Source organism: Monodelphis domestica, chromosome 3, assembly GCF_027887165.1.
Source record: "Monodelphis domestica isolate mMonDom1 chromosome 3, mMonDom1.pri, whole genome shotgun sequence".
NCBI lineage: Eukaryota > Metazoa > Chordata > Mammalia > Didelphimorphia > Didelphidae > Monodelphis > Monodelphis domestica.
The window spans coordinates 66,127,522-66,154,299 of NC_077229.1; the positions used below are offsets into that span (position 1 = coordinate 66,127,522).

General features: G+C 37.4%; 1 protein-coding gene across 1 annotated transcript in view; it reads right to left on the reverse strand.

The window, feature by feature from the left end:
• The window catches only part of LOC103092052 (mucin-16-like), a 122,710-nt gene that overhangs the window by 35,720 nt on the left and 60,212 nt on the right, over window positions 1–26,778 (reverse strand). The window contains exons 7-11 of the mRNA XM_007489513.3: window positions 20,133–20,260; window positions 19,937–20,004; window positions 18,656–18,825; window positions 17,979–18,017; window positions 17,363–17,440 (exon numbers count right to left, since the gene is read on the reverse strand). Of these exons, the coding sequence (XP_007489575.2) occupies window positions 17,363–17,440; window positions 17,979–18,017; window positions 18,656–18,825; window positions 19,937–20,004; window positions 20,133–20,260 (483 nt within the window). The remainder of the gene's footprint in view (window positions 1–17,362; window positions 17,441–17,978; window positions 18,018–18,655; window positions 18,826–19,936; window positions 20,005–20,132; window positions 20,261–26,778) is intronic.

Sequence of the window (26,778 nt, forward strand, 5' to 3'; positions counted from 1 at the left end):
CACTGTAGTCCAGTAGAAATAACTTTAGACAAGAGTCAGAACACCTACAACTTGAATCCTGGCTTGAACACCTTCTGAGTCTTCTTGGTAGAACTTCCAAATGGGTCTCCCTTAGTACTACCCTACTAATCTTGTAGGCCTTATATGCGTTAGCTATACACTAGGCATGCTCTGTGTTAGCTATTATTGATCTGTCCAGTGGAGGTGTGAATGGGTTGATAATAACTCTAGTCCTGGACATGTTCTCAATCCTATCCACAAAGTACCAGGAAGTGTTTTGTCCACAACTGCCAAATGGATGTGTAATCAGAATTCAAAGGTTTATCTTCTCCATGACTGATTCCTCCTTATATTTCACTAAAAAAGCTCCATCCTTATTATCTGTCTTTCCTGATCAGTCTTCCCCACAGAGGTAGAATATAGCAGATCTAGGATTTGAATCCACATCCTTTGACTCCATGCAATGTATATTCTTACTACTGTATCATGCAACCTGTATGAGTCATTAAGGGATAAAGGACAAGATTGACCTCCTCCATGGACACATCAGACTCAGAGACCATAATTGTAATGACTGTTTCCTCCTTATATTTAACTAAAATGAAACTCTGTGTTCCAGCAGGGAATATAATGAAGGAACTGTTCTTACCAGTGTCTGGAATACTGACCGTGGTAGTCTGGGTGGATAGTTTGTCCATGGGAATGAGAGGGGAAAGCTGAGTTGGTGGGCAACTTACTTGTGGACAGAACCACAGTCTCAGCTCCTCTGCTGATGTCCATCGTGGCTGTGGACTACATCAGGGCCAGCCCTTCCCTTGCAGTAGCCATGGCTGTGGTCTCTGAAATCGATGTGTCCAAAAATGTAATTGACTTTGGATCTTCTCTACTGACACTGGAAAGAGTTGTGGTTGAGGAGCTTATAGATACTGCTGGGGGCACATTGATCCAGGGGAAGGCTGTGGTTGTTGCTGTGGTATTATGGGTAGCAGGGTATGAAGGGCTATGGGGCTCCTTCCTCCTGTCCCAGGCCCAGGTGGGGTAGACACTTCAGCAATGAGCATAGTTTCATATGGGCTCATCTCCACTCCAGACCAGGCAGTTGGTGCTACCATGGTCTCTGGCAAGGCAGAGGAAGCAGGCAGAGTATCCCAAGTCAGTAGTGCCAGAGGCAATGATTGGGGTTGTTGTTGTTGCCAGAACAGTGTGTTCTTACTGCAGGGCTAAAAGTTATAATCATTATGGTCCATGACTTTCCAGCTATGGTCATTATCATCCCCTCTTCCTTTTTGCACGGTGCCTTGTGACAAGAAGGGTGTATAATTGACAGCATGTTTTGGACTGTGGTCCATTTTCCATTACTTTAGCAATGAAAGGGTTCATCCTTGCCTCCTACACTACATGAATGAGGGAGGAATCAGTTCAATTTATGTTAATTGATATATCCTTCTAAGGAAGAAGTTTTATTTTGCTTTTGACTTCCCCTCTTCATTTAGACCCTCCTTTATATCATTTTAAGTCTATCTCTTTAGTCTATCTCTCACTATTTCTATTCTGAGTTTAATACATTTCCACATTTAATTGTGTGCAGATGAGAAATAATATGTTACACCTATTTATTCCTTATTTAATCACAAACATATTCCTTTATCCCCTCCCTTTCTTCTAGCAACAGGAAATTGGAGAGGTTAAACTGTTATAAAGTTGTTAAATTCTTATAGGGCAGAAAAGAATCCTTCAAAATCCTAATTTTTTCAAGTTTCAATGGAGTTAAGTACAAATTTTATGTAAAATAAATACAAAGAAACTAGGTATAGCATTCAAGGTTCTATACAATTCAGTTCAAAAATTGTTGTTAAACTACAGAAAGTCTGGGTCTAACCTACATTAACTGATATGACTCTCTTCCATATACCCTCTCACAACTGGATTCCTCTTCACACTTCATACCTATCCAGAATTTTACTCTTTCTTTGTTTTTGCTCACACTTTTTTCTATATATGGACCAACTCAGTTGTGCCCTCCACTATGAAATTATTACAATCATCCAATTTATTTAAAATGTCAGTTTTAATGCCTTCTCTTCTGTGAAGCTAATCATGCTATTTTCTCAACAGTTTTCTATTGGTTCTAGTGATAAAATTACACATGAATTCTATCAAACATTCAAAGAAAAATCAATGCCAATATTACAAGAAAATCAAAAATAAGTAATTCTATTGAAATCATTGCTATTACATAGTCTTGATACCTACAACAAGGCAAGACAAAGGAAAGAAAAGAAAAGAAAATCCATTCTATTCTTAATGAAAAGTGATACAAAAATATTAAATAAAACATTGGAAAAAAATTACAGTCACAAGTTTAAAAGATTATAAACTTTTGTTTGGACTGTATTCCAGGAATGGGAGCATGGTTCAGTATCAAGAAAACTATAAATATAATGGAACAAGGTTAATAACAAAAATAAATAATCTTATTATTTTATCAATAAATGCAATAAACACTTTGACAGAAAATAGTATGTCTCTTTTTAAAAAACGTAAGAGAATTTAGAAACATAAGAATGGATAGATGTTTCTGTGATGAGGTAAATAATATTTAGCTAAGACCAAGAGCCACCAATATATGTACTAGAGAAATTTTGAAGGTGTGTGTAATGAAACTGGGAGTAAAATAAGGAGAATGAGTATCAGCATTAATGTTAGAAATAATTTAAGAGAGTGCCATACCCATTGAACTTCCAAAAAATCAATTGGAAAAACATTGATTGCCCATGGGTGGGACGAGCTAACATAATAAAAATGACAATCCTACTCAAATTAATTTACTTATTTAGTGCCATACCCATCAAACTACCAAAAAAATTCTTTATTGAATTGGGAAAAAAAAAAACATAACTAAGTTCATTTGGAAGAACAAAAGAGCAAGGATATCCAGGCAAATTATGAAAAAAAAATGCAAAGGAAGGAGGACTTGCCGTCCCAGATGTCAAATTATACCATAAAGCAGTGGTCATCAAAATAATTTGTTACTGGCTGAGAGACAGAAAGGAGGATCAGTGGAATAGATTTGATGTAAATGACCTCAGCAAGACAGTCTATGACAAACACAAAGATCCCAGCTTTTGGGACAAAAATCCACTATTTGATAAAAACTAATGGGAAAACTGGAAGACAGTGTGGGAGAGATTAGGTTTGCATAAACATCTCACACCCTACACCAAGATAAATTCAAAATGGGTGAATGACTTGAACATAAAGAGGGAAACTACAAGTAAATCAGGCGAACACAGAATAGAATACATGTCAGACCTTTGGGAAGGGAAAGATTTTAAAACCAAGCAAGACTTAGAAAGAGTCACAAAATGTAGAATCAATAATTTTGACTACATCAAATTAAAAAAAAATGTACAAACAAAACCAATGTAACTAAAATCAGAAGGGAAGCAACAAATTTGGAAACTATCTTCATAAAAACCTCTGACAAAGGTTTAATTACTCAAATTTACAAAGAGCTAAATCAATTGTACAAAAAATCAAGCCATTCTCCAATTGATAAATGGGCAAGGGACATGAATAGGCAGTTTTCAGCCAAAGAAATCAATACTATTAATAAGCACATGAAAAAGTGTTCTAAATCTCTTATAATCAGAGAGATGCAAATCAAAATAACTCTGGGGTATCACCTGTAACAAGGGAATCACTTTAAAAGACTGACATATATTAATTTAAGATCGCCAAGGAATCAGCTATGTAATTCCTAAATGAAAAACTCAAGTCAGCCGTCAGCCTTTTTTGGAGTTTAATTACAATAGGAGTAAGAAAGGAATTAGAGATAGAGAGAGAGAAAAAGGGAGAGAAGGGAATAGGGCTTAAATACCCCTTCTGTTTAGGCTGGGCCAAAAGGCCCAAGCCCTTAGATAGCTGGGGCAAAGAAAAGAGATCAGTCCTTATTACTCACGTGTCCAAAATGGAGAAACAGTCTCAGAGGTCCCCACCTTCAGCTTCCTTCAGAGCAAGCCTTCTCAGAGTCCACCGCAATCACCCTGACCAAACTCCTCAACCCCCCTCAAGTCTCCAGACCCTCCTATCTTTAAGGAAACCATCCAAGTTCCTCCTCTCAGTTCTCCCATCTACCAATCACTGTTCATCAATTTCCCTGTGCCAATGGAGGCTCTAGCTTAACCCAGGACCGCCCAGAGGTTTCTGGCTTTTTTCACATTTCTGTTGAAGGTCATATTTTCAAATGATTAAATCTTTGATCTAGGCTGCAGCCCTTACTCAATCCTGTTAGGACTGAATAGGGTGGAGATTTATTCCAAGTATCTCCATTGTATCAATTCTAAAATCAATCATGATTCAAAGAAATTCCTGTTCTATGCTTAAGCATAGGTCAAAGTCCTTTCCATTGTTCAGCAAAAGGTTTCTGTCCTAAAGTAATCTTAAGAAGGGAAGAGAAGGAACCTCCCATGCCAATGGGGTTCCCATTCCAATAGACTATCAGTAAGAAATTTTCCAAGTATGAAATATCCCAATGGTGAAATTTCCAACATTTATAAGTCTAAGGAATTTTGAGGTTTACACACCTCACACCTAACAGATCGGCCAACATGACAGCAAAGAAAAGTAATGAATGCTGGAGGGGATGTGGCAAAGTAGGGGAATTAATTCACTGCTGGTGGGGTTGTGAACTGATCCAACCATTCTGGAGGGCAATTTGGAACTATGCCCAAAGGGTGATAAAAGACTGTCTGCCCTTTCATCCAGCCATAGCACTGCTGGGTTTGTACCCCAAAGAGATAATAAGGAAAAAGACTTGTATAAGAATATTCTTAGCTGCACTCTTTGTGGTGGCCAAAAATTGGAATATGAGGGGATGCCCTTGAATTGGGGAATGGCTGAAAAAATTGTAGCATATGTTGGTGATGGAATACTATTGTGCTAAAAGGAATAATAAAGTGGAGGAATTCCATGGAGACTGGAACAACCTCCAGGAAGTGATGCAGAGAGAAAGGAGAAGAACCAGGAAAACATTGTACATAGAGACTGATACACTGTGGTACAATCGAACATAATGGAATTCTCCGTTAGTGTCAATGCAATGTCCCTAAACAATCTGCAGGGATCTAGGAGAAAAAACATTATCCACAAGAAGACGAAAAACTGTGGGAGTAAAAACACCGAGGAAAAGCAATTGCTTGAGTACAGGGGTTGAGGGGACATGTCTGAGGAGAGACTCTAAATGAACACTCTAATGCAAATACCCACAACATGGAAATGGGTTCAAATCAAGAACACATGTGATACCCAGTGGAATGGCATGTCGGCTATTGGATAGGTGGTGGGAGGGGGTAGGGGAAGAAAAGAAAATGATCTTTGTCTCCAATGAATAATGTTCGGAAATGACCAAATAAAATAATTTTTAAAAAAAGAAATAATTTAAGAAATGGAAGCTACAGTAATAAAAAAAAATCAAAGGAATAAGTCTAGAAGGGGGCGGGGATGATCAGTATTTGCTAATGATATGATGGCCTGCTTAAAGAACCATGTAGAATCAACTAAAAATTAAGTTAAATAATCACTATATTCAACTAAGTAATGGGATATTAAAAAAAAACAGAAAAATCCTCAAATTGTTGTCAAGCAGGAGATAGAGGAAAAGAAAATCTATTCAAAATAACTATAGAATTATAAAATATTTGTGAATCCATATATCAGAAAAAAGAATTATGTGAATAAGTTAGAGGCAAGATGGTGGATTACAAGTGGCTACCCAGCTGAACACTCCTCATACTCCCATCCAAAAAATTCAAAATTACACCTACTACTAAATTTTAGAGTGACAGGGGCAACTTAAAATGTTAAAGTGAGACATGTTTCTGTCCTAAGAAAACTTAATAAGTTAACAGGAGAAACATATGACTCAGTGGGAGTAGGGCAGATCTATCCCTAATACACAGACAGTGGCAGGTATTGGTAAAAGGGTCAGAAAACTGGTTAAAAGGAGATTACTGGAGACCCCTTGATGGCAGTGGGTATGGATAGCAGTGATTGGAAACTCTGTTGCCAATGCACAATTCTCAGTCACAATTCCTTGGTGGAAAAGAGTACTAGTAGACCTTCACAAATTATATGGTGCCCTGGTCATAGTTCCAAAGCAAAGAGGAGAGCTGAAGTGAACCAGGAGTCTTTCCTGGGTAAAGCCCAGAGTGCAGAGTAGGAAAGCATTAACCATATATATCACAGGATCACACTATCTTGGAAGCACTAAAAAGTCACAGACCTCTAAAACTAGCTCTAAAAAGAACAGCATGAAGAATACCACAGCTTGAGGCCATGACTTTCCTCTCTCCTGTGAGCAAAGTTCCATTTTTATATGAAGTTCAAAATTAAGAAATGAACTGGAAAAATTAGCAAAAATAAAAAATTAACTTGATCATGATAAGCTATTATATTGGCAGGGAAAACCAAGAATAATCTCAGAAGAAGATAACAATGTGAGAGAAAGCCTAAAGAAAATTGCTACTTAGTGGACCCAAACTCAATTTTGGAATTTGCAGAAAAGTGAATGATAGAGATAAGATTTATAGAGGGAAAACTGGAGGAGAAAACTGTGAAAAGAGAATTAACAGCTTGGCAAAAGGAGCCCAAAACTATTGAAGAAAATAATAACTTAAAAACAAAATTGGTGAAATGTAGGAGAAACTTAAAAATTCCCTGAAGAAGACTTTAATTATGACTAAAATATGACTAAACATAAAAAGAGGGACAAAAATTCATGAAAGGAAATAATTCTTTAAAAAACAGAAGTGGACAAATGGATAATCACAAAATTTTACTGAAGAACATAATTCTTTCAAAATCAGAATTGGTCAACTGTAAGCTTATGATTTCTTGAGACATCAAGAAACAATAAAACACAGGCAAAAGAATGAAGTCTCTTTTGCTTTTAAAGCACTCTACAAATGCTATCCAACTCCAGAGAGAGAGGACTGATGAATTCTGAGTGCAAACTGAAGCAGATGTTTTCATTTTCTTTATTTTTGTTGCTCTTTTCCCCATAATATGGTTCACATTGAAATGTTTTACATGACTTTATAAGGATAATGAGTATTATATATCTCTTGCCCTCTCAGTGGGTGAGGAGGTAGCAAATTTGAAACTGAAAATAGGTGGGGATTTTTTAAACCCTTACCTTTCATCTTAGAATCAATACTGTATATTTGTTCCAAGGAACAAGAGTGGTAAGAGCTAGGCAATGGGGGTCAAATGATGTGCCCAGAGTCACACAGCTAGGAAGTGTTTTAGTTCAAATTTGGACTCAGGATTTACCATCTCTAGGCCCTGCTCTCTATCCATTGAGCCACCCAGCTGCCCCCAAAATAGGTGTTTGCAAAGCCCTTTGCCTACTTTAATTCCTTCCATTTCTGTTCATTTCCATATTGCTAAAGCTAGTATTTCTAGTATGATATTAAGCAATAGCCATTATAATGGGTATCCTTTCTTCTTCCCTAATCTTATTGGGAGGACTTCTAACTTATCCTCATTGCAGATGAGAGTTGCTGATGTAGTTTTAGATAGATACTATTTATCATTTTAAGGAAATATCTGTAGCATCCCAAGCATATTCACATCTATGAAATATAGATGACTGTATGATTACTGTGTCTCCAAGCATAAGGTTATACCAATGAGGCTTGTGAATGTAACCTTGAACTGGCCATGTGGCCCTTGGCTAAGACAAACTCATTAGCATGCTCGGAGTCAATTCCCTGGGAAAGCGCTGTTTGCAATGTACACGCCCAAAGGTGTTCCCTCTACCTTGCCACCCAATCTTAATTGTCTATACTTTGTGATGTGGTTACTACGTCCTTGGGAGTACCGCCCAAGCAGGACATGAATAAATTCAGAGGCAATCCCATGAACTTCCTCTTGGCCTTTCTCCCTTCCATGGAGCTCCACTGGGCTCCTCAATGACTATGTCTCTCTCTTCTTGACCTTCTCCTTCCCTGAGGCTGTAACCATCTCGGCCTGCATTCTCTATCTTAATCTCCTCAACCACCTTGTATTCCATTATCCTCATTTTCCGCCTTAAGGAAAATCATAGGGGTTGCCTGCCCTATCCAATCACTGATTTGTCCCTGTCTTTCATTTCCACCCTGGTTCTCGGTTCCTACCTCTCCTCAGGTCCCATCACAAAGGTGAGCCCCTTCCCTTGTGGCACCCTGCTGGTCAGGGAAGTCCATTAAGGAAAACCCCACACTTGGCACCCCGGATTTGGGAGCGAAATTCCTTTGTCACAGGCATTCAAGCACGTGCAACCTGAGGAGCGATCACTGAGGTACGGAATCACAAAGGCGTGACCTTGCAGGTGGCCTCTGACGGTAAGAAACATCTTTTATTTCAATTTCTCATTTTAAGAAATTATATAGAACCACGGGTCTATAAGCCTCATCATACACTCGTCACCATAGACGGTTAATGTCTCTAATTGAACAGAAAGGTATTGAGATCTCTGAAGCATTGCTTAAGTGGGCACTGAAGCAAAATCTGAATTCCCAGCAAGGGGAGTTCCCAAAGTGCAGCTATGAGATCTGATTGGTAAAAGAAAAAACGAGGCAGTATCAGAAAGAAAGACAAAATATCACAAGTCAGTTGGAATACTTGGGAAACTACAAGGATGGCCTTGACGGCACAACCTGTGCAGACTTTAGGCATCACAGGTGCTGGAAAGCCAAGCCTCAGTCTAACCCTAATTCTCAGAATGCCGAAGGTCCCTCCACCTGTGGAGGAAGAAGCCTCTGCTCGAACCTATCTCTTAGGGCAGATGGCCGAGAGAGCGCCATTGGCAAGTCTAACACTTTCTCCTAATCTTTTCACTATGGAGGATTCCATTCTAAAAAGCGGAGAAGCCATAAAGTTCAATGCGTTTGGCTCACAGCTCCCTCCTCTACCTTTTAAAACGTGGGAAATGAGGCAAAGGGCGTTAAACGCAAAGCCATTTCAGCATCCCGATCATAAGGTAGAAGAATCTTTCCAAATTCAAGAGGAAGTCCCTTCCTCGGAAGCTTTCAGCCTTCTCCAGCCACATTCATCCTTTAAGGCTTCTTATCTTGTGCAGCCCGCCCCCTCCCCCGCAGAACTCTGCAAGCCAAAAGGGCAATAAGGAGGCTACAGATAGCCCCCTGCAAAGGAGAAGCAGGATTTCTAGATTGTGCCATAGCATGCAAAAATATGGGAAACTCAGCATTACAGAGCTGATCAAAACTCTTTAGCAACAAATTTTACACCAGATAATTGGAAATTAAGACAAATATTACCTGCTGCTAAGAGCACATGGATTCTAATTACAATGCTACATTAAACAAGGAGGATTGACTTATCTTTCAGTCTCTTGCTCTTCCTTTCACTAAAGATACTAACAATATACTTAACTCACTTTCTTCAGCTGACTGATCTATCCTTGCTATCTCTCCCCTGTCTGTTGCTGCAGAAACAGACAGAAATATTCTATGTCAACCTCTGCCTCCACCCATGCTTAATATAGTATTATGATCATTTAAATTTATAGAAATAAGCAGGTAGAAGTGTTTCTTCTACAAAACTTAGAAATGATTCCAATAGTACAGACGGAAGTTTAATTCAGCCTCTGGCCATTGAAATCCTGACTCCTATAGAAATCCAAAGCAGAGTATCTAGCTTCTAGCTAAAGCATACGGGGCTAGATAAGACTAACACTGACAAGTCCTAGAACCAAACCATTCTTATCAATTAATATAAGTTCATGGCAAGAAATTTCTTTACTTAAACATTGCTTATTGCAAAAGTGAGGCAAGAAAAAAGCCAAACATCATAACTCTGTGCCATAACACTCATCTACCAGAAGTTACCTGGCACAGGTGAATGGTGAAAGCTCAATGAGCAACGCTTAAACTTAGAGCAAACCTTTCATCACTTTGGGCTACTAGCGTAAGGTTAAAGTGCTGTGAGGAGACGATCCCTCCCATAAGGACCATAAGATCGTATCAAAGCATGAAAACTATTCCTTAAGCACCTAAAGGAAGACCAGTTTAAAAAAAGCAGAGCACATGTTTGCCCTAACTAGGAAGCAAACAGACATTTTGCTCTCATGAGGACAAATGGAGCAAAAAGACTTTCTTATCAGCAAACCTCTCCACCAGTTTAGCATTTCTAAAAGGAACAGGCCTTTTGAAGCAGCACCAGAGAATACAGGAGGACTATGATTCAAATGTAAAGGTATAAACCTGTTATGTCTTTCAAACAGATCTTTGCTAAAAGATGGTATTATTATGAAGCAAAATTTAAAAAATTAAATTGTCTTAATTTGGATTGTACATGGCAAAATCACATAGGAAGGTCCAATTGTATTTCTTATAAGGCAAAGTTTTAAAGTTAAAAAGTCAGAGAAAGACTTTTGTCATATGCTACAGGAGATATTTTATCTGTAATAATATTTTAAAAATGAATCATTGTATAACTGTAGGCCAAAAACCAAGGTATAAACACAAATTGATAAATTGATAAAAGGTTTTCAGAGGTAAATCCTCATGGACTCTTGCAACCATGTGACTCACTACCAAAACTATTTGGATCTGGAAAGGAAACTTAATTCAGCAGTTTCATAAATTGATCCTGCCATATAGAAGGCAATGCATCTACACCTCAGGTTACAAGTTTTTATGTCAAGTATTAAATATTATCAAAAGCAAAATTAATAATCAGTGCAAATTTTTAATTGATTAGCATCAATTGGCATACACTTTAGAAAAAATTTCCAATATATTCAAATTTTAAAGATGTAGGAATCATAAAATTTTTAAACAGGACATAAGGTCAACAAGGATAAAAATTAGCAGCCATTATTTAAAAAACTGGATAAAGTTCAAAAATTGTATGTAAAGCATATTACTGCTACTTTATCCAAAAAGCAAATTAATTAGAATGATTCAATATCAAAATAATATAGCATCAATTCTAAATATGAGACACATTCTCAGCATTGCAAGGCATCAAAGTAAAAACAGTGCTGATAGGATTCAAATTGTTAATCAGTAATAAATTATTAAGGCTATTAATGAATTGGTTAACCAGTAATAGTGACATGTGTGGTTTAGAATGGGCAACACTACCACTCATTCAAATTGCATATATCAATCCTGATCATTATTGCAGTAAAAAACCAATTACTAGTGTACAAGCTCAAATGTTACTTGCACTAGGTGGTCCATTTTGGCAACAGAATCTTGTAAACATCTTAGGTAAAATTGATAAGTCCATTCATATTATCAAAATCTTTTCAGTAATAAATTTGACAGTTTAAAAATAAAAACATCACAGCAATTGCTATGCTTACACTTACTGCATCTATTTAGGGTACAGCAGATATTGTTAAATGCACAGTATAAGTTGATACAAAAGCAAAAGCTACATGCAGATAGGCTACTGCTCAAGATCACAGCACAAGCTGGTAAAATCAAATGTGATTTATGGTATAATGCTTTTATGAGTATTGGTTTAAAACATGAATATTAAACATCTACATAGACCTTATTGCAAAGCCAAGGTGAAATCATTTTCAAAGGCAAATGGCCTTGAGGACACTGCTTTTGAGCAGACACAGATCACTTGCACTCTCTGACACATCAGAGTGCCAAGTCCAGTATTCCTCAATATTTTATGCACACAAGTGAAATTAGCTACCAGTGCAAAATCCTGTGAATGTTATCATGTCACTCATGCACTTCAGACAGGTGTCCGAACTAAACATTGTGGACTAAGGGAGGCATTACTACATGCCCCTATGGTATAAAAATCTAAAAGCTAATGTGATGGGAGATAATCACTCTCCTGATGTATAGGATTAATCTCAAAATGATAGTATGCAAAGTTATTACAGTTCTTTTAAATAATTGGGCATATCTAACTATTCCAAAACAATTGTGGAGTAATAGTGCTTGTAACAGCAAAACATGGACTGAATGGGATAATCCATGGCCTAAATGCAAGCAATTTCAAAAGGGCTCAAAGGAATTGATAAGTCCCAAACTCCAAACACAAGGAGATATTTTCAGCCACTTTCTAATTTAACAAGACCCAATAAGGCTTTCTTTTGGGGTCGAGATTTCTGTTTATTTTCTCAGATACCAGAAGTCCATGGAAGAAAACTGAAATGATCCAGCTGAAAGACAGTCTGCCCAGAAAGTCAATGCAGATGTGCCTGGCACCATCCACAACATGGCACCAATGCCAGACAACAGGAAAAGCAGCCAATGAGCTGGGAAAAACCATCACTGCCCTATAGGCAGGTCTAATGCAATATCCATACAAATGTACTTCTATGAAAGACAATACCTAGAGAAAAATATCATTGTTACTCACTAGCATTCTATTATGCCAGTATATGGGTATTTGTTGTAAGATCTAAGTTCATCATGTACCTGAAAACTTACCCTTTGAAGTATTTGTACAATATGTAACCTGCAATTATTTTAGTGGAATTGTTCCATGTTACCCAAATTTGATCAAATGAATATCATACTATTGAAATGTTATAACTATACAGTGAATACTGTCCAATTGTAACACAAATTGTTGCTATCATCCAAAATGTATGTATAATATTTATCTTACAGGGTTCATTTTAAATTTGTAAGAATGAATTAGGTCTTCATTAGAATCAATCTTATTCAATAAGTTTTTGGAAAAGCATTGAAGCTTTTAAAAAGAAAAACGGGGTGGAAATGGTATTACTAACCATCTATCTCTCCTACACCCCAGAAGGAATATAAGCTAATATTATTAAATCACAATTCTCATGTAATGATAAATGTTGCATTGTATGTTGTACATGGATTGGGCTGAATATTGCCAGGAGATTAAGACTGTCAGGGACCCAACAGAATGATAATTTTGGGTCGAGGTTTTGTTTGTATGTTTACAGAGAATGAAAACACCTGGTCACCCACCAAGCACGTCATGCCATGAGGCACGGGACCAGGAAGAGAAGCAGACGAATACCATCTATGATGCCAGCTGATTGCATACCAAGCAAGTGGCAAGAAACCATTATTGGTGACTATAAAAACCAAACACTGACATTACACTACTTCTAATGACATTTACTATTCTACTGAAGAACAATTATCATGCTGACATCCATTGGTCTCATATAACTAAACCAATATCAAGCATGTCAACTTGTACGGACTAAACCCCACTCGTATATATTTATGACATCAGATGGATCCCACACTCCAAAGACTTTATCATGGGGATCAAAATCGAAACAGCTATAATTGTTCAAACACTAATGTATATCTTTCATTTTGGATATCTGTTATATATGTCAAAAGGAAATTTATTTTGTATGCATTGTAAAACTCCTTGTATTGTAAAAAATTGGTCTATCAACAAGGGTATAGACATTGGTATGAATCTCCAAAAGGACAGGAGATAGACATTTTTCATAAATGTGTTATAAATAACACAAACCTAGCAACCCTGAATACAAAAATTATGTTCAATGCAAGAGATGTTGAACAGGAATGTTCAATGCACAGATGGTCCTGATGTCACTCTTAAAAAAAGGGATGAGATATCAGGCAAAATGCACTTTAGAAATTTTTAATTAGGAACCAAGGTTATTGAAAATTGATCATCTACATCTATGTGTAGGTTATATTCCTGACAAAATCTATGTAGACATGTGCCAACTGCCATTGCTGTAGTTAAATGATAACATCATTGTTGATCACTACTCCTGAAACCCCATCTCTATGGAAACTCTTTCTTGCTCTCTTACACCAGTCCCAGAATTCAGATGGCCGCTGGATTCGGGGTATATTAACTTCCACTTCAGGTACTGGAAGACGTTCTGGTACATGAAAGTAAAGCCTAGGTTGGACAATCTCTGTGGACGCGCAGTTTTTGAACCTCCTAGATGGAATAGGTTATCACACACAAACATGGAGCAAAGGCAAAGTACACACTAAGTTTCTCTTTTTTGGAGTATGTATTGAAAAAAAAAATTTTTGGCACTAATAAGATTGTAGAAAAAGCACATTGAATATTATTCATTTACAACTAGGAAAAATAAGTTACATCAAACTCTGTATGATCAAGTAACTGTAGAAATTGCTTCTACATAGAAAGCAACTCAAGCTTCTATCACTCCAAACATTGGTTTGGTGGAATGAATTTTGCAAACATCGGTTATGTTATTCTTGGTTATTATATTGATTAATTCATTTATAGCAGAGATTTAAATAAGGCTCATATAAGAAATATGCAGCCAGAATGTACAAAGTCATTTCATTAGCTTCATTTTTGTTATGTCTTCAACAAATCAAAATGTTATATTTATGGCAAAATTGATATTTGTATTGTTTGCACTACTGTTTGAAAAATGTAAAAGATGCTAATATCTTTGGTATGCTATTCAAAAAAAGGGGGGATAAGTCAGAAAGTATTTTTAAGAACATTTTTATACCATTTTTATATCATTTTAATCCTTTTGAGCAATTTTGATTTGATGCTCTAAAATATTTCAAGTACTTTTAACACTCTAATCCTGAGCTATGAAGGTGCAAATGTTTCTCTTAATATGTACCCAACAGAATCAGATTACAAGAACATGACAGCAATTGTTAAAGTTGCAGGTGACTATCCTGGGAAACCATCACTGATTGCATAAAAAGGGAATGCAGAAGACGCCTCAATGGGCCGGATAGCCAAAGCCACACACACAGGCATATATTCCATAAAAGATGGATATATGTGGGCTGCTGAGGTTGGAGGTCCTGGGACACGGTGCTTGACACCCTCATTCACAGGTGGCTCAGGTATCAAAGTCCAACCATATTGCCATGTGGCAGGCATCTAGGCGGGTATATCCCTAAAATGCATAATCAGTACAAGGGAGAAAAAGGAAATTCCCCTTCATATCCAGATGCAGTCATCTTTTATCTTGCTACAAAAGCACTGGCAACTTCTTGTAATCCTAACTGTATGTGGGTGATAATCTAATGCACCTGTCCTATGTTCTATGGGACTACTACCTCAATAATTCAGGACAATCAGAGTGAAAACTATTTTCTCATTACTTTTGTCATTATTTTTATCATTTATAAAAATTTTTCATCTTTGATTTTGATTGTTTAGTATTAAGAACACATTTTATCTTTGCAATAATCTTTATGAGCAAAGAGGAAGATTTTATTATTGTTGATAATCACACTTACTTTTTTCAGCCAAGGCTTTGGCGATATTTATTGAATATCTATTTTTAATCACTTGAAGCATCAATTGGTGATGCTACATGATTTTTATATTTTTGATTTTGTTCACATTTCTATATCAACCACCTTTCATTTAAAAAAAAAAGGGGGGATATGTAGCATCCCAAGCATATTCACATCTATGAAATATAGATGACTGTATGATTACTGTGTCTCCAAGCATAAGGTTATACCAATGAGGCTTGTGAATGTAACCTTGAACTGGCCATGTGGCCCTTGGCTAAGACAAACTCATTAGCATGCTCGGAGTCAATTCCCTGGGAAAGTGCTGTTTGCAATGTACACGCCCAAAGGTGTTCCCTCTACCTTGCCACCCAATCTTAATTGTCTATACTTTGTGATGTGGTTACTACGTCCTTGGGAGTACCGCCCAAGCAGGACATGAATAAATTCAGAGGCAATCCCATGAACTTCCTCTTGGCCTTTCTCCCTTCCATGGAGCTCCACTGGGCTCCTCAATGACTATGTCTCTCTCTTCTTGACCTTCTCCTTCCCTGAGGCTGTAACCATCTCGGCCTGCATTCTCTATCTTAATCTCCTCAACCACCTTGTATTCCATTATCCTCATTTTCCGCCTTAAGGAAAATCATAGGGGTTGCCTGCCCTATCCAATCACTGATTTGTCCCTGTCTTTCATTTCCACCCTGGTTCTCGGTTCCTACCTCTCCTCAGGTCCCATCACAAAGGTGAGCCCCTTCCCTTGTGGGACCCTGCTGGTCAGGGAAGTCCATTAAGGAAAACCCCACAATATCCATTTGTTCCTATGCTTTCTCCTCTTTTTAATAGGAATGGGCATTGAATCTTGTCAAATTTTTTGAGCATCTATTGAGATAATCATGAGTTTTATATTAAATTTGTTATTGATCTGATCAATTATGCTGATAGTTTTCCTCATATTAAACCAGTTTTGCATTCTGGGTATTAATCCCACCTAGTCATGGTAAGTGATCTTTGTGATATTTTACTGGAGTCTCTCTGCTAGTATTCTATTTAAGATTTTGTTAAGGAAATTGATCTGTAATTTTCTGTTATACTCTTCCTGGCTTATGAATCAGCACCATATTTGAATCACAAATTGCTAAAAAAAAATAAAAAAATTATCTAGTATTGGGATTGATTGTTCTTTAAAATTTTTAGAGAATTCCCTTGTGAATCCATCTGGCCCTGAGATGTTTTCCTTGGGGACTTCTTGAGAGCTTATTCAATTTATTTTTTTCAAAATGGGATCATTCAAATATTTTCCTTCATCTTTTGTAAACCTAGGAAATTTATATTTCTGTAAAATATTCATCCATTTCCACAAGAATAGTTTTATTTTCATATAATTGGGTATAAAATAGCTACTATTGATTGCTTTAATTTCTTCTTCATTGATGGTGAAGTCACTTTTTATACTTTTGATACTGGTAATTTGATTTTCTTCTTTCCTTTCTGAATCAAATTAACCAATGCTCTCTGCTATATGGGACATGTGTTTTATTTGTTTGTTTCATAAAACCAACTCCCAGTTTATTAGCTCAATAGATCTCTTATTTTTTAATTTTATCAATTTCTCCTTCGATTTTTAGAATTTCTAATTCTAACATTAATTAGATTTCTGATTTTATCTTTTTCTAGTTTTATAGTTGCATGCACAATTTTTATCTGATTTATTCTATCTTATTAATGTGTAATGCATTTGCATTTTTTATCACAGCCTCAATCTACCTCTCCAATGTCAATGGATGTTATTCTTCCTCTTGCATTGAATAATTCTTCCAATCTGACCTTCTCCATTTCCTGGCTATGGGAAACATCATCTCCCATAACTATGACATTGCACTATAACTGGAATAACCCTCCCTTCCTTCCCTTTGTTATTAACCTCCAGCACCACCTTCTACATGAAACCTTTCATGATTTCCTACACACTTCCTCCTCAAATACCTTGTTAACTGTACTTAGTCTTAGTTTATATTCAATATATATTCATCTCTGTAGTTATTGTCATCATTGTTAGAATACAGGGACCTTGTGAGAAGGGATCATTTAATTCTTTGTCATACCTGATACTTGGGACTTTGTCTCTCCTGCCCTCTCCATTTCCTGCTTCATGTCCTTGTGGATATTAGGTTTAAACAAACCTTTCCAAGGTAGAAAAACCAGAAGAGAAATTAAACATTATTCCTGTAATGCCAGAAGATCATGATGACTGAGCAAGAGACATAATTGGAAAGAGTGTAATTCTTGAAGGAGCAGAGGATAAAAACATTATTAATTAAACCTATTGGCCAATGTTGGCTAATGAAGAATATAGGTGAGAGGCACAAGTCCCTCTGGAATGCTGGGACATCCCCTCTAAGTACCAGATTACAAAGACAATGAGGTCTGACTCAATCTTTAACAAGATCTATATAGGGGCAGCTTGATTTCCAAGTCCCATGGGGGTAATTTTCTCTTTTGAAATATTTAGATACAGTTTGAGTAACAAAAAGAAAATAAATAGGCAAGTGAATAAATACAGTCTAAGTATTAGCCATATCTAATAGCATATCTCATATTTTAACCCCCTAACACTACTTCTATTTATCTGACCTACACTGCTCCCTTCCAAAAAAGGGTAAAAATATCTTTCACTGTAGTGTCCCAGTACATAGAGAATAAAGAAAATTTAAAACTCACCCTTCCTGGATCTGAAGAGTGTCATCTTACGATTATACCCTGAAGTTGGTGAGGGAAAAAGAAAAGAAAGAGAAGAAAGAAGGAAATTCAGAGGGAACAAGTGTTGGAGAGATGGGAAGAAAAAGTCAAGGAACAGTAAATGAAAGGAGGGAAGAGAAGAGGAAAACAGGATAGAAAAAAATAGAATAAGACACACAAGAGAAATGAAGACAAGAGTTTGGGAAAGTTAGAGAAAAAAGAAGACAAAAAAGAAGGAGAAAAGAGGAAAGAAGAAAGAAGAGAGAGAAAGAAAGGTGATAGGTGGACATAGAGAGAGAGTACACATCAATCTTTGAGTAGGGTATCTCTATGTGGGCAAAAGATTAAAGGAGGAATGGAGAGGAGATGGCTTGGGGCCCATAGGGTTGGAAAAATGGTGATTCACCATTTCAGAAGGGATTCATGGCATACTTCTTGGTTGAAGGAGCTTAAGAACAATCCAGCTTCTTCTGATCTTTAGAAGTGAGCCCTCCATGTCTTGACAGTTTGTCACCACTTTGAGGGACAGTGCTCCCAGGAGTGAGAAAGATACCATGAAAACAAAAAAGGCACAAAAGGAAAGAAGAATTTGGGGCAGGTGGGTCTTTTTCTGGAATGGGAAGCCCCAAAGGAAGAAAGGTACTTGTCAAGCTATTTACCATCCACACTGAGGCTGTCTTTGTCTATAATCAAGTGGCTTAGCTTTCTTCTAAAGAGCTGTTCAGTCAACTCCCAGTAAACTTTCTCTTTTTCCAGGACAGCACTGGCAGAGACTTCCTTAAGAATGCAATACACATCCACTCCTGTTGCTGTCCCATTATTCCGAGACCTGGAAATTGATGTTTCAGATAAGAGATATCAAACATAACCCTTCCTGAGGGTCACATGAACCAGATTAAAGTGTTGTTCTTGATTAAAGTGTAGTTCCAATCTGATTTTAATGTGTTCATTTATTAATTATAAAGGTAATATATAAATGTGTATGGTTTTCTGAGTCAATATACAGTCCATAGGGACCCTGATATGTATATAATTTAGTGGCCTCAGTTTCTTTTTGAGTTTGACACCACTGGTTTTGTTTCTGAAATTGAATTATTCAGTGGACAGTCTTGAGAGAAGTGGTCCACTTTGAACAAAGGTTGAACAAAGGTTTAGAGAGGATTCTAGATTTAGACTTGAAAAGGACATTGGAAGCCATCAAATCCAGCCCTCTCAGTTTATAGAGGAAAGAAAGTGAGGCTAACGCAGGTTATGTGACTTGCACAGAATCACACATCTGATAAGTATTTGAGAGAAAATTTGAACTGTTCTTGATTCCATGGCTTAGCACTTTATCCACTACAATGGGATTGGTAGTGATCTGTAAATATACTCATTTCTGTTTACAAGTGTCTATAGGGTCTGATTATTTTCAGTAGTTTCTTTAGAGAAATGAAAAGAACATTGAATTTAAAATCAAAAGGCAAGTGTTCAATTTCTGGATCTGACTATCTTTGACCTTGGAAAAGTCACTGGAATCTCCTTGGGCCTTCACTTCATCTGTAAATGAAGAGAGTGGTCCAGATGATTTCTACTGTCCCTTCCAGCTGTCAATATAGAATCCCAAGATTCTAGAGAAAGTTAATGATATATTCTAATCAATCATTTTCTAAGCACTCATTTGGTGCCTATGGTTATTCCTTTCATTTGGAGTTATATAGTGAAAACAGCTGCAACCTTGTCTTTGGAAGAGCTATGGGGATAGAATATTTCTCCACCTGGGAAAGGGTAGGAGCCTAGAATATTTCTAATGGCTTGTTGGCTGGGGGATTTTATCCATTACTGCTTGGGTAAGAAGGACTTGCTATTGGGAAGCAGAAGAAGAACCATTCTGGGCAACTGAGTCAAATGGAAATGTGCTGGTCCCTCATATTTGAGCTGATGTCTTGACAGATTCTCACCTCAATGAGATCACACTGCATCCAGAATACTGAGAGCCAAGGCTGCTCCTTTCAAACAATACCTTAAGCTGGAAACAAAAGTAGAGAAGAGAACTTCTGAGTACCTGGCTAGACCAAGTCTGGATACTCGAGGCTAAGAAAGGCAGCATGGGAGAGAGGAGGTATACCGTGGGGGAGAGTGGGGATGGAGTCTTACCAGGTTCTTCAGGACATGCTCAGTGGCCTCGAATGTGCTGGAACCACTTTCGCCCATCTCTGGCTTGTACAACATGTTGGTGATGGTGAAGTCGAGAGTGAAACTCTTGTAGTATGAGGGTTGTGATACTGTACAGTGGGAAAGATAACCCATTGTCTGAGCCTTGGAAATGTTATTCAAATGAGAGAAAATGCTTTGTAAACCTTAAAGTTCTATCTAAATGCTAGTTATTTTGATGATCATGATCATGATCATCCCCATTATTCTAAGTGGCCCTGTTCTACTTCTTCCTCAGAGGAAAATGCAGCAGAAAGAACCCAGCAATGAAACTCTGAGGATAACTCTAGCCATATACACTTTTTTTTTTTTTTACTGGCAGTGTAAAAAATTGTGATTTTGGAGTCAGAAGACCTGGGTTCAAATCATGGCCCTGCCATATCCTATGTTTTTACCTTAGTTTTCTCACATGTAAAATGAGGAGGCTTATTCACTTTCAAAGGTAAGAACTCATTTCCTGACAACAATTGCTAAGAATAATGAAGATTTGTCTGGCAAAAACTAGGGATGGACCAATATCTTGCATACCATAACAAAGTAAACTCTGAATGGGTACATGAGTTAGATACAAAAGGTGATATAAAACAAATGAGTTATGAGGAAAATTTTAACTTTTATATTAATGGACAGGGGGACATTTCATGATCCAATGAGGAATAAATAGAAGATCAAGATAAAATAGACAATGTTGCCTATGTGAAATTAAATTGTTTTTCTCCCAAAATGAAACCAATGTAGTAAAATTAGAAGGGAATTAGATAATTGGAGGGGAATTGTTTTCTCTTCAAATTATTCTGAAAAGGATCTCATTTCCAATTTCTAATAATTTAAATTTATAATAACAAAACCAAGGGCAGAGTGACAATTTCAAGCTGAAGGAGGAGTTTTGCCCTAAGAGATTCTCCCTGGAAAGTCAGTATGTTAATGGAGAAAATCTGTGACATCCAGGTAGATTATTTGCTTGGAAAAAAACAATTTACCTGAGTCCAGTCTTCATCTGGCAGTGATCTACATCTACCAGAATTCCTATTGTTTAAGGTAATTCAAAGCTTTCCATCTATAACTTTGAGTACAGAATCCAAACCCAGAGGTTTTTCCCTTTCTTTTCTTTATTAATTTACTGGTGGAAAGATTAGGGTCAGTCAGACAGCCTGTGAAAGGGTTTTAATTAGCATAAAGTGGCGTAGATAAGGACTAAAGAAGAACTGAAGGCTTTCCTTAAGAAGGAAGCTTAGGAGTCAGGTGGAGGTAGTTTGAAAAGCATGAGGGATTCATACTGTAAACCTTAAAATTTCTTAGACTTGTGAATGTTGGAAATTTCACCATTGGAAGGTTTCATGCTTGGAGGGAATTTCCTACTGATAGTGGGAACTCTATTGGAATGTGAACCCCCTTGGCATGGGAGGTTGCTTCTCCTCCCTACTTGGGACTGCTTTAGGACAGAAGCATTTTGCTGAACAATGGAAAGGGCTTTGACCTATGCTTAAGCATAGAACAGGAAGTTCTTTGAGTCATGATTGATTTTAGAATTGATACAATAGAGATACTTGGAATTGCAGAACCAGGTCTTGGAACTTACAATCTCCACCCTACTCAGCCTAACAGGATTTAGGAAGGGCTGAAGCATAGATCAAAATTTAATTATTTGAGAATATGACCTTCAAGAGACATGTACAAAGAGGGGCAGACATCTGGGCAGTCCTGGGTTAAGCTAGAGCCACCATTGGCACAGGGAAGACATGGACAGTGATTGGTAGATGTGAGTACTGAGGGGAGGGGAACTGAGATGGTGTCCTTAAAGATAGCAGGGCCTGAGCACTGGAGGGGTTGGAGAGGTTTTGCTCTGAGAGGTTGTACTCTGAGAAGGCTTGCTCTGAAGGAGGCTGGAGGTGGAGGCCCCTGAGACTGTTTCTCCATTTTGGTCACGTGAGTGATAGGGACTGATCTCTTTTCTTTGCCTCAGCTATCTAAGGGCTTGGGCCTTTTGGCCCAACCTAAACAGAGGGGGTATTTAAGCCCTATTCCCTTCTCTCCCCATTCTCTCTCTCTCTCTCTCTCTCTCTCTCTCTCTCTCTCTCTCTCTCTCTCTCTCTCTCTCTCATACCTTTCTTCCTCCTGTTTGTAATTAAAAACTCCATAAAAGGTTGACTGCTGACTTGAGTTTTCATTTAGGAATTACATAGCTGCATTCCTTGGCGACCTTAAATTAATATATATATCAGTCTTTTAAAGTGATTTCCTTGTCACAATACCTACCAGTTCCCCTTATTCCTTTTGTTAAAATAAACTTTGTTTCCATAACCAAAGGGTCTCATGCTTAATTGGCTCTGAAGAATTCCTAGGTGGTTTATAACATCTTACATCCCCCTCCAGGACATTTCCCCACTATAATACCACATTTGAAAGACTGAAATCCTATTGATCCACAGAGTTAGCTCTGAAGGCAGCTGTACAAAGAACCTGAAACTTGGGCCAATGCTCCAATCATCACAGGTACAGATTCAAATTTTAACTCTCTTTTTTGAATTGAAAAGGAAAAGGCTGGAAATAAGCAAATAGTAGATAAAGAAATTCAAAATAGAAAACTATTTTGTTGACAGAGAAAACCAAAACACAAACTCGGAATAAGACCAGAAAACCAATGTTGCTGCATCCAAAATTTCCAATAAAATTGAGAATGCTTTCAAACTTAAAAACAATTAATTGAAGAAGCTCAAAAAGAGCTCTAATCATCAAATAAAAGTGGTAGAAGAAAATTTGGGAGTAGTAATGAGAATGATACAGGAAATTCATGAAAAAAGAGTCAACACTTTGGTAAGAGAGGCACAAAAATATTGTAGAAATTAATACCTTTCAAATCAGAATGTATAAAGTGGTAAAAGACACATAAAAATTCAATCAAGAGATGAACTTTTACAAAAAGCAGAATTGGTCATATGGGACAAGACACATAAAAATGCACTGAAGGAGAATTTGTTAAAAGGCAAAATTAGTACTATGAGAAAAAAGAGGTATAAAATTTTGCCAAGTAAAACAAATTTAGAAAGTAGAATTGGCCAAATGGAATATGAAGTACAAAACCTCTCTCAAGAAAATTATCCCGAGACTTCCGGGTAAGCATGGCTGCAGAGTAGATGCGGCTTGCTTCGTCTCCTCAGACGCAACAACACAGATGACCTCAAAAGACCCTCCCAAAATAAAAAACAACCATCCTTATAAGAACAGAAAGACCCCACAACAAGGCAAAGCTCTGAAGGTAGGTGGGATTCCGGCATCTCCACAATATAAGGGAACGAAAAGCTGACCCACCCTGCCCTCCCCCACCAAACAGCCGGAGCCAGAGTTAAAGTCAGCACTGGCAAAATTCAACAAGTGAGGGAGGGGCACCACAGGACTGTACAATGGGCAGCCCCAGGTGTGGGGACCTGAATAAGATAAGGTCCTTCTCCTGAGAGTACTAATACCTGAAGCCCCAGCAGGTGGGCTAGGGGATCACAGATCTCGGGCACCCAGAACTAGTGTGCCATAATCACCAAGTGTGCGAAGGGATCCCCTGACATGAGCAAGGGGCACCTACAGGTCTTGGGAGTTAGGTAAGACCATCAAAGACATTCACCTGAGAGCACTAACTCCTGAAACACCGGCAGACAGGGGAGGGCAGTCTCTAGGCTTTCCCGAGAAGACAGTTGAGCTGCAGAGAACCTAGAAGTAGCCTGAGACTAAAGCCTTGACCATTAGCACCCTTATACTGAGACAAGTACTAATTCAGATTTCTGATGGGAAAAGGGAGGAAGAAACAAACAAACAAAACACAGAGATGGCAAACTGTACCCAAGAAACCCAATACCCCAACACCAAGAGAATCAAGAAGAGGTTACTTTGGATACATTTTACAGAGGGAAAATACAAAAAACAGGAAATAGCAGAAGAGGAAGCTTAAACAAATGCACCAAAACCTTCCAAAAGAAATGGAAATTGTCCACAACCTCTTGAAGTATTCAAATTGGAAGTTATCAAAAAGATGGAAGCTTTCTGGCAGGAAAAATGGGAAATAATGCAAAAGGAACTCAGCAATCTAAGGTATGGAAAAACGCAACTACAGAAACAGCTTGAAGCCGCAAATAGCAGAATAGACCAAACTGAAAAGGAAAAAAGGGCTTTAAAGGTCAGAATCAGGCAACTGGAAGACAATGATCTTGTGAAAAAGCAAGAATTAATAAAGGAAAGCCAAAAGACTAAGAAATTAGAAGAGAACATAAAATATCTCACTGAGAAGGTTGCAGACCTAGAAAATAGAGGAAGGAGAGACAATCTGAGAATAACTGGCCTACCAGAAAAGCCAGAAATAAATAGTAATATCAACATCATAATACAAGTTACCATCAAAGAAAACTGCCCAGAGATTCTAGAACAAGGGGACAATATAGGCATTGAAAGAGGTCACAGAACACCCTCTACAATAAATCTCCAAAAGACAACTCCCAGGAATGTAATTGCCAAATTCCAAATCTTCCAAGCAAAAGAAAAAAATCTTAAAAGAAGCCAGAAAAAGACAATTTAGATATAAAGGAATGCCAATCAGGGACACACAAGACCTTGCCATTTCCACTCTGAATGACCGTAAGGCATGGAACATGATTTTCAGAAAGGCAAGAGAGCTGGATCTTCAACCAAGAATCAGCTATCCATCAAAACTGACTATATACTTCTAGAGGAAAGGATGGGCATTCAACACAATAGAAGATTTCTAAGTTTTTGTAAAGAAAAGACCAGAGCTCTGTGGAAAGCTTGATATCCAAACACAAAGAGCAAGGAAAACTCGCTTTTATTCAAACTCTCTTCTATAAGGACTACATTTATATCAAATTATATATATATATATATATTAATATGTGGGGGAAATGTAATGTGTAACTCTCAAAAATGGTATGCATTATTAGTTAGAAGAATCACACATAGGGAATGATTGGGGCATTAAGACAATATGGAGAAAGGGGGGGTGAAAGAAAGAAAAAGGGAGGGGTGAATCATTGACAGTACTAAGATATACTTCAAGAAATAGAAAAAAACTAAATAGAATAATATGTCTCACACAAAGATACACATGGGAAGGGAAGGGGAAGGAATTTCCTTTAGGGAGGAGAGGAAGAAAGTTTTAATTGGTATTACTTAAACCTTACTCTCAGTGAAATCAACTCTGAGAGCTTAGAACATCTAGATCCATTGGCATCTTGAATTTTATCATATCCAATAGGGTAAGAGAAAAGGGGAAATTAAGTAAGGGTGGGGGGAGGGAGTATAAAAAGGGAGGGAAGGAGAGGGGGAGGGGAAGGGAATAAAAATGGAGGGGCTAGAAAGGGAAGCATATTAAGGGAGGGGACTAGGGGATTAAACTAAAGTAAATCACTGGTTTAAAAGGTTATAGCTAAAGAAGAAAGGTCAGAATTAGGGAAGGATATCAAAATGCCAGGGAATCCACAAGTGACAATCGTAACTTTGAATGTGAATGGGATGAACTCACCCATAAAACTGAGATAAATAGCAGAATGGATTAGAATCCAAAACCCTACCATATGTTGTCTTCAAGAAACACATATGAGGCGGGTTGATACTACAAGGTTAGAATTAAAGGATAAAGTAAGACCTTCTGGGCCCTCAACTGATAGAAAGAAGGCATGAGTTGCAATCATGATATCTGATAAAGCCAAAGCAAAAATAGACCTGATCAAAAGTGACAGAGAATGTAAATATATTCTGTTAAAAGGGAGTATAGACAATGAGGAATTGTTACTAATCAACATGTATGCCCCAAATGGTATAGCACCCAAATTTCTATTGGAAAAACTAGGAGAATTGAAGGAGGAAATAGACAGTAAAACCATATAAGTGAGAGACTTGAACAAACCACTATCAAATTTACATGGATCAAACCAAAAAATAAATAAGAAAGAGGTAAAAGATGCGAATGAAATCTTAGAAAAATCAGAGTTAATAGACATATGGAGAAAAATAAATAGGGCCAAAAAGGAACACACCATCTCAGCACCATATGGCACATTCACAAAGATAGACCATACACTAGGTCACAGAAACATGGCATGGAAATGCAGAAAAGTAGAAATAATAAATGCAGCCTTTTCACATCATAAGGCAATAAAAATATTGATCAGTAAGGGTACATGGAGAGCCAAATCAAAAATTAATTGGAAATTAAATAATATAATACTTCAAAATTGGTTAGAGAACAAATCATAGAAACAATCAATAATTTTATTGAGGAAAATGACAATGGTCAGACATCATTTCAAACCCTATGGGATGCAGCCAAAGCAGTACTCAGAGGAAAATTCATATCCTTGAGTGCCCATATTAACAAATTAGGGAGGGCAGAGATCAATGAATTGGAAATGCAAATAAAAAAACTTGAAAGCAAACTATTTCAAAACCTCCAGAAGAAAACCAAACTAGAGATCCTAAAAATTAAGGGAGGAATTAATAAAATCAAAAGTGGTAGAACTATTAAACTAATAAAGAAGACTAGAAACTGGTACTTTGAAAAAAAACAGACAAAATAGACAAGTACTTGTCA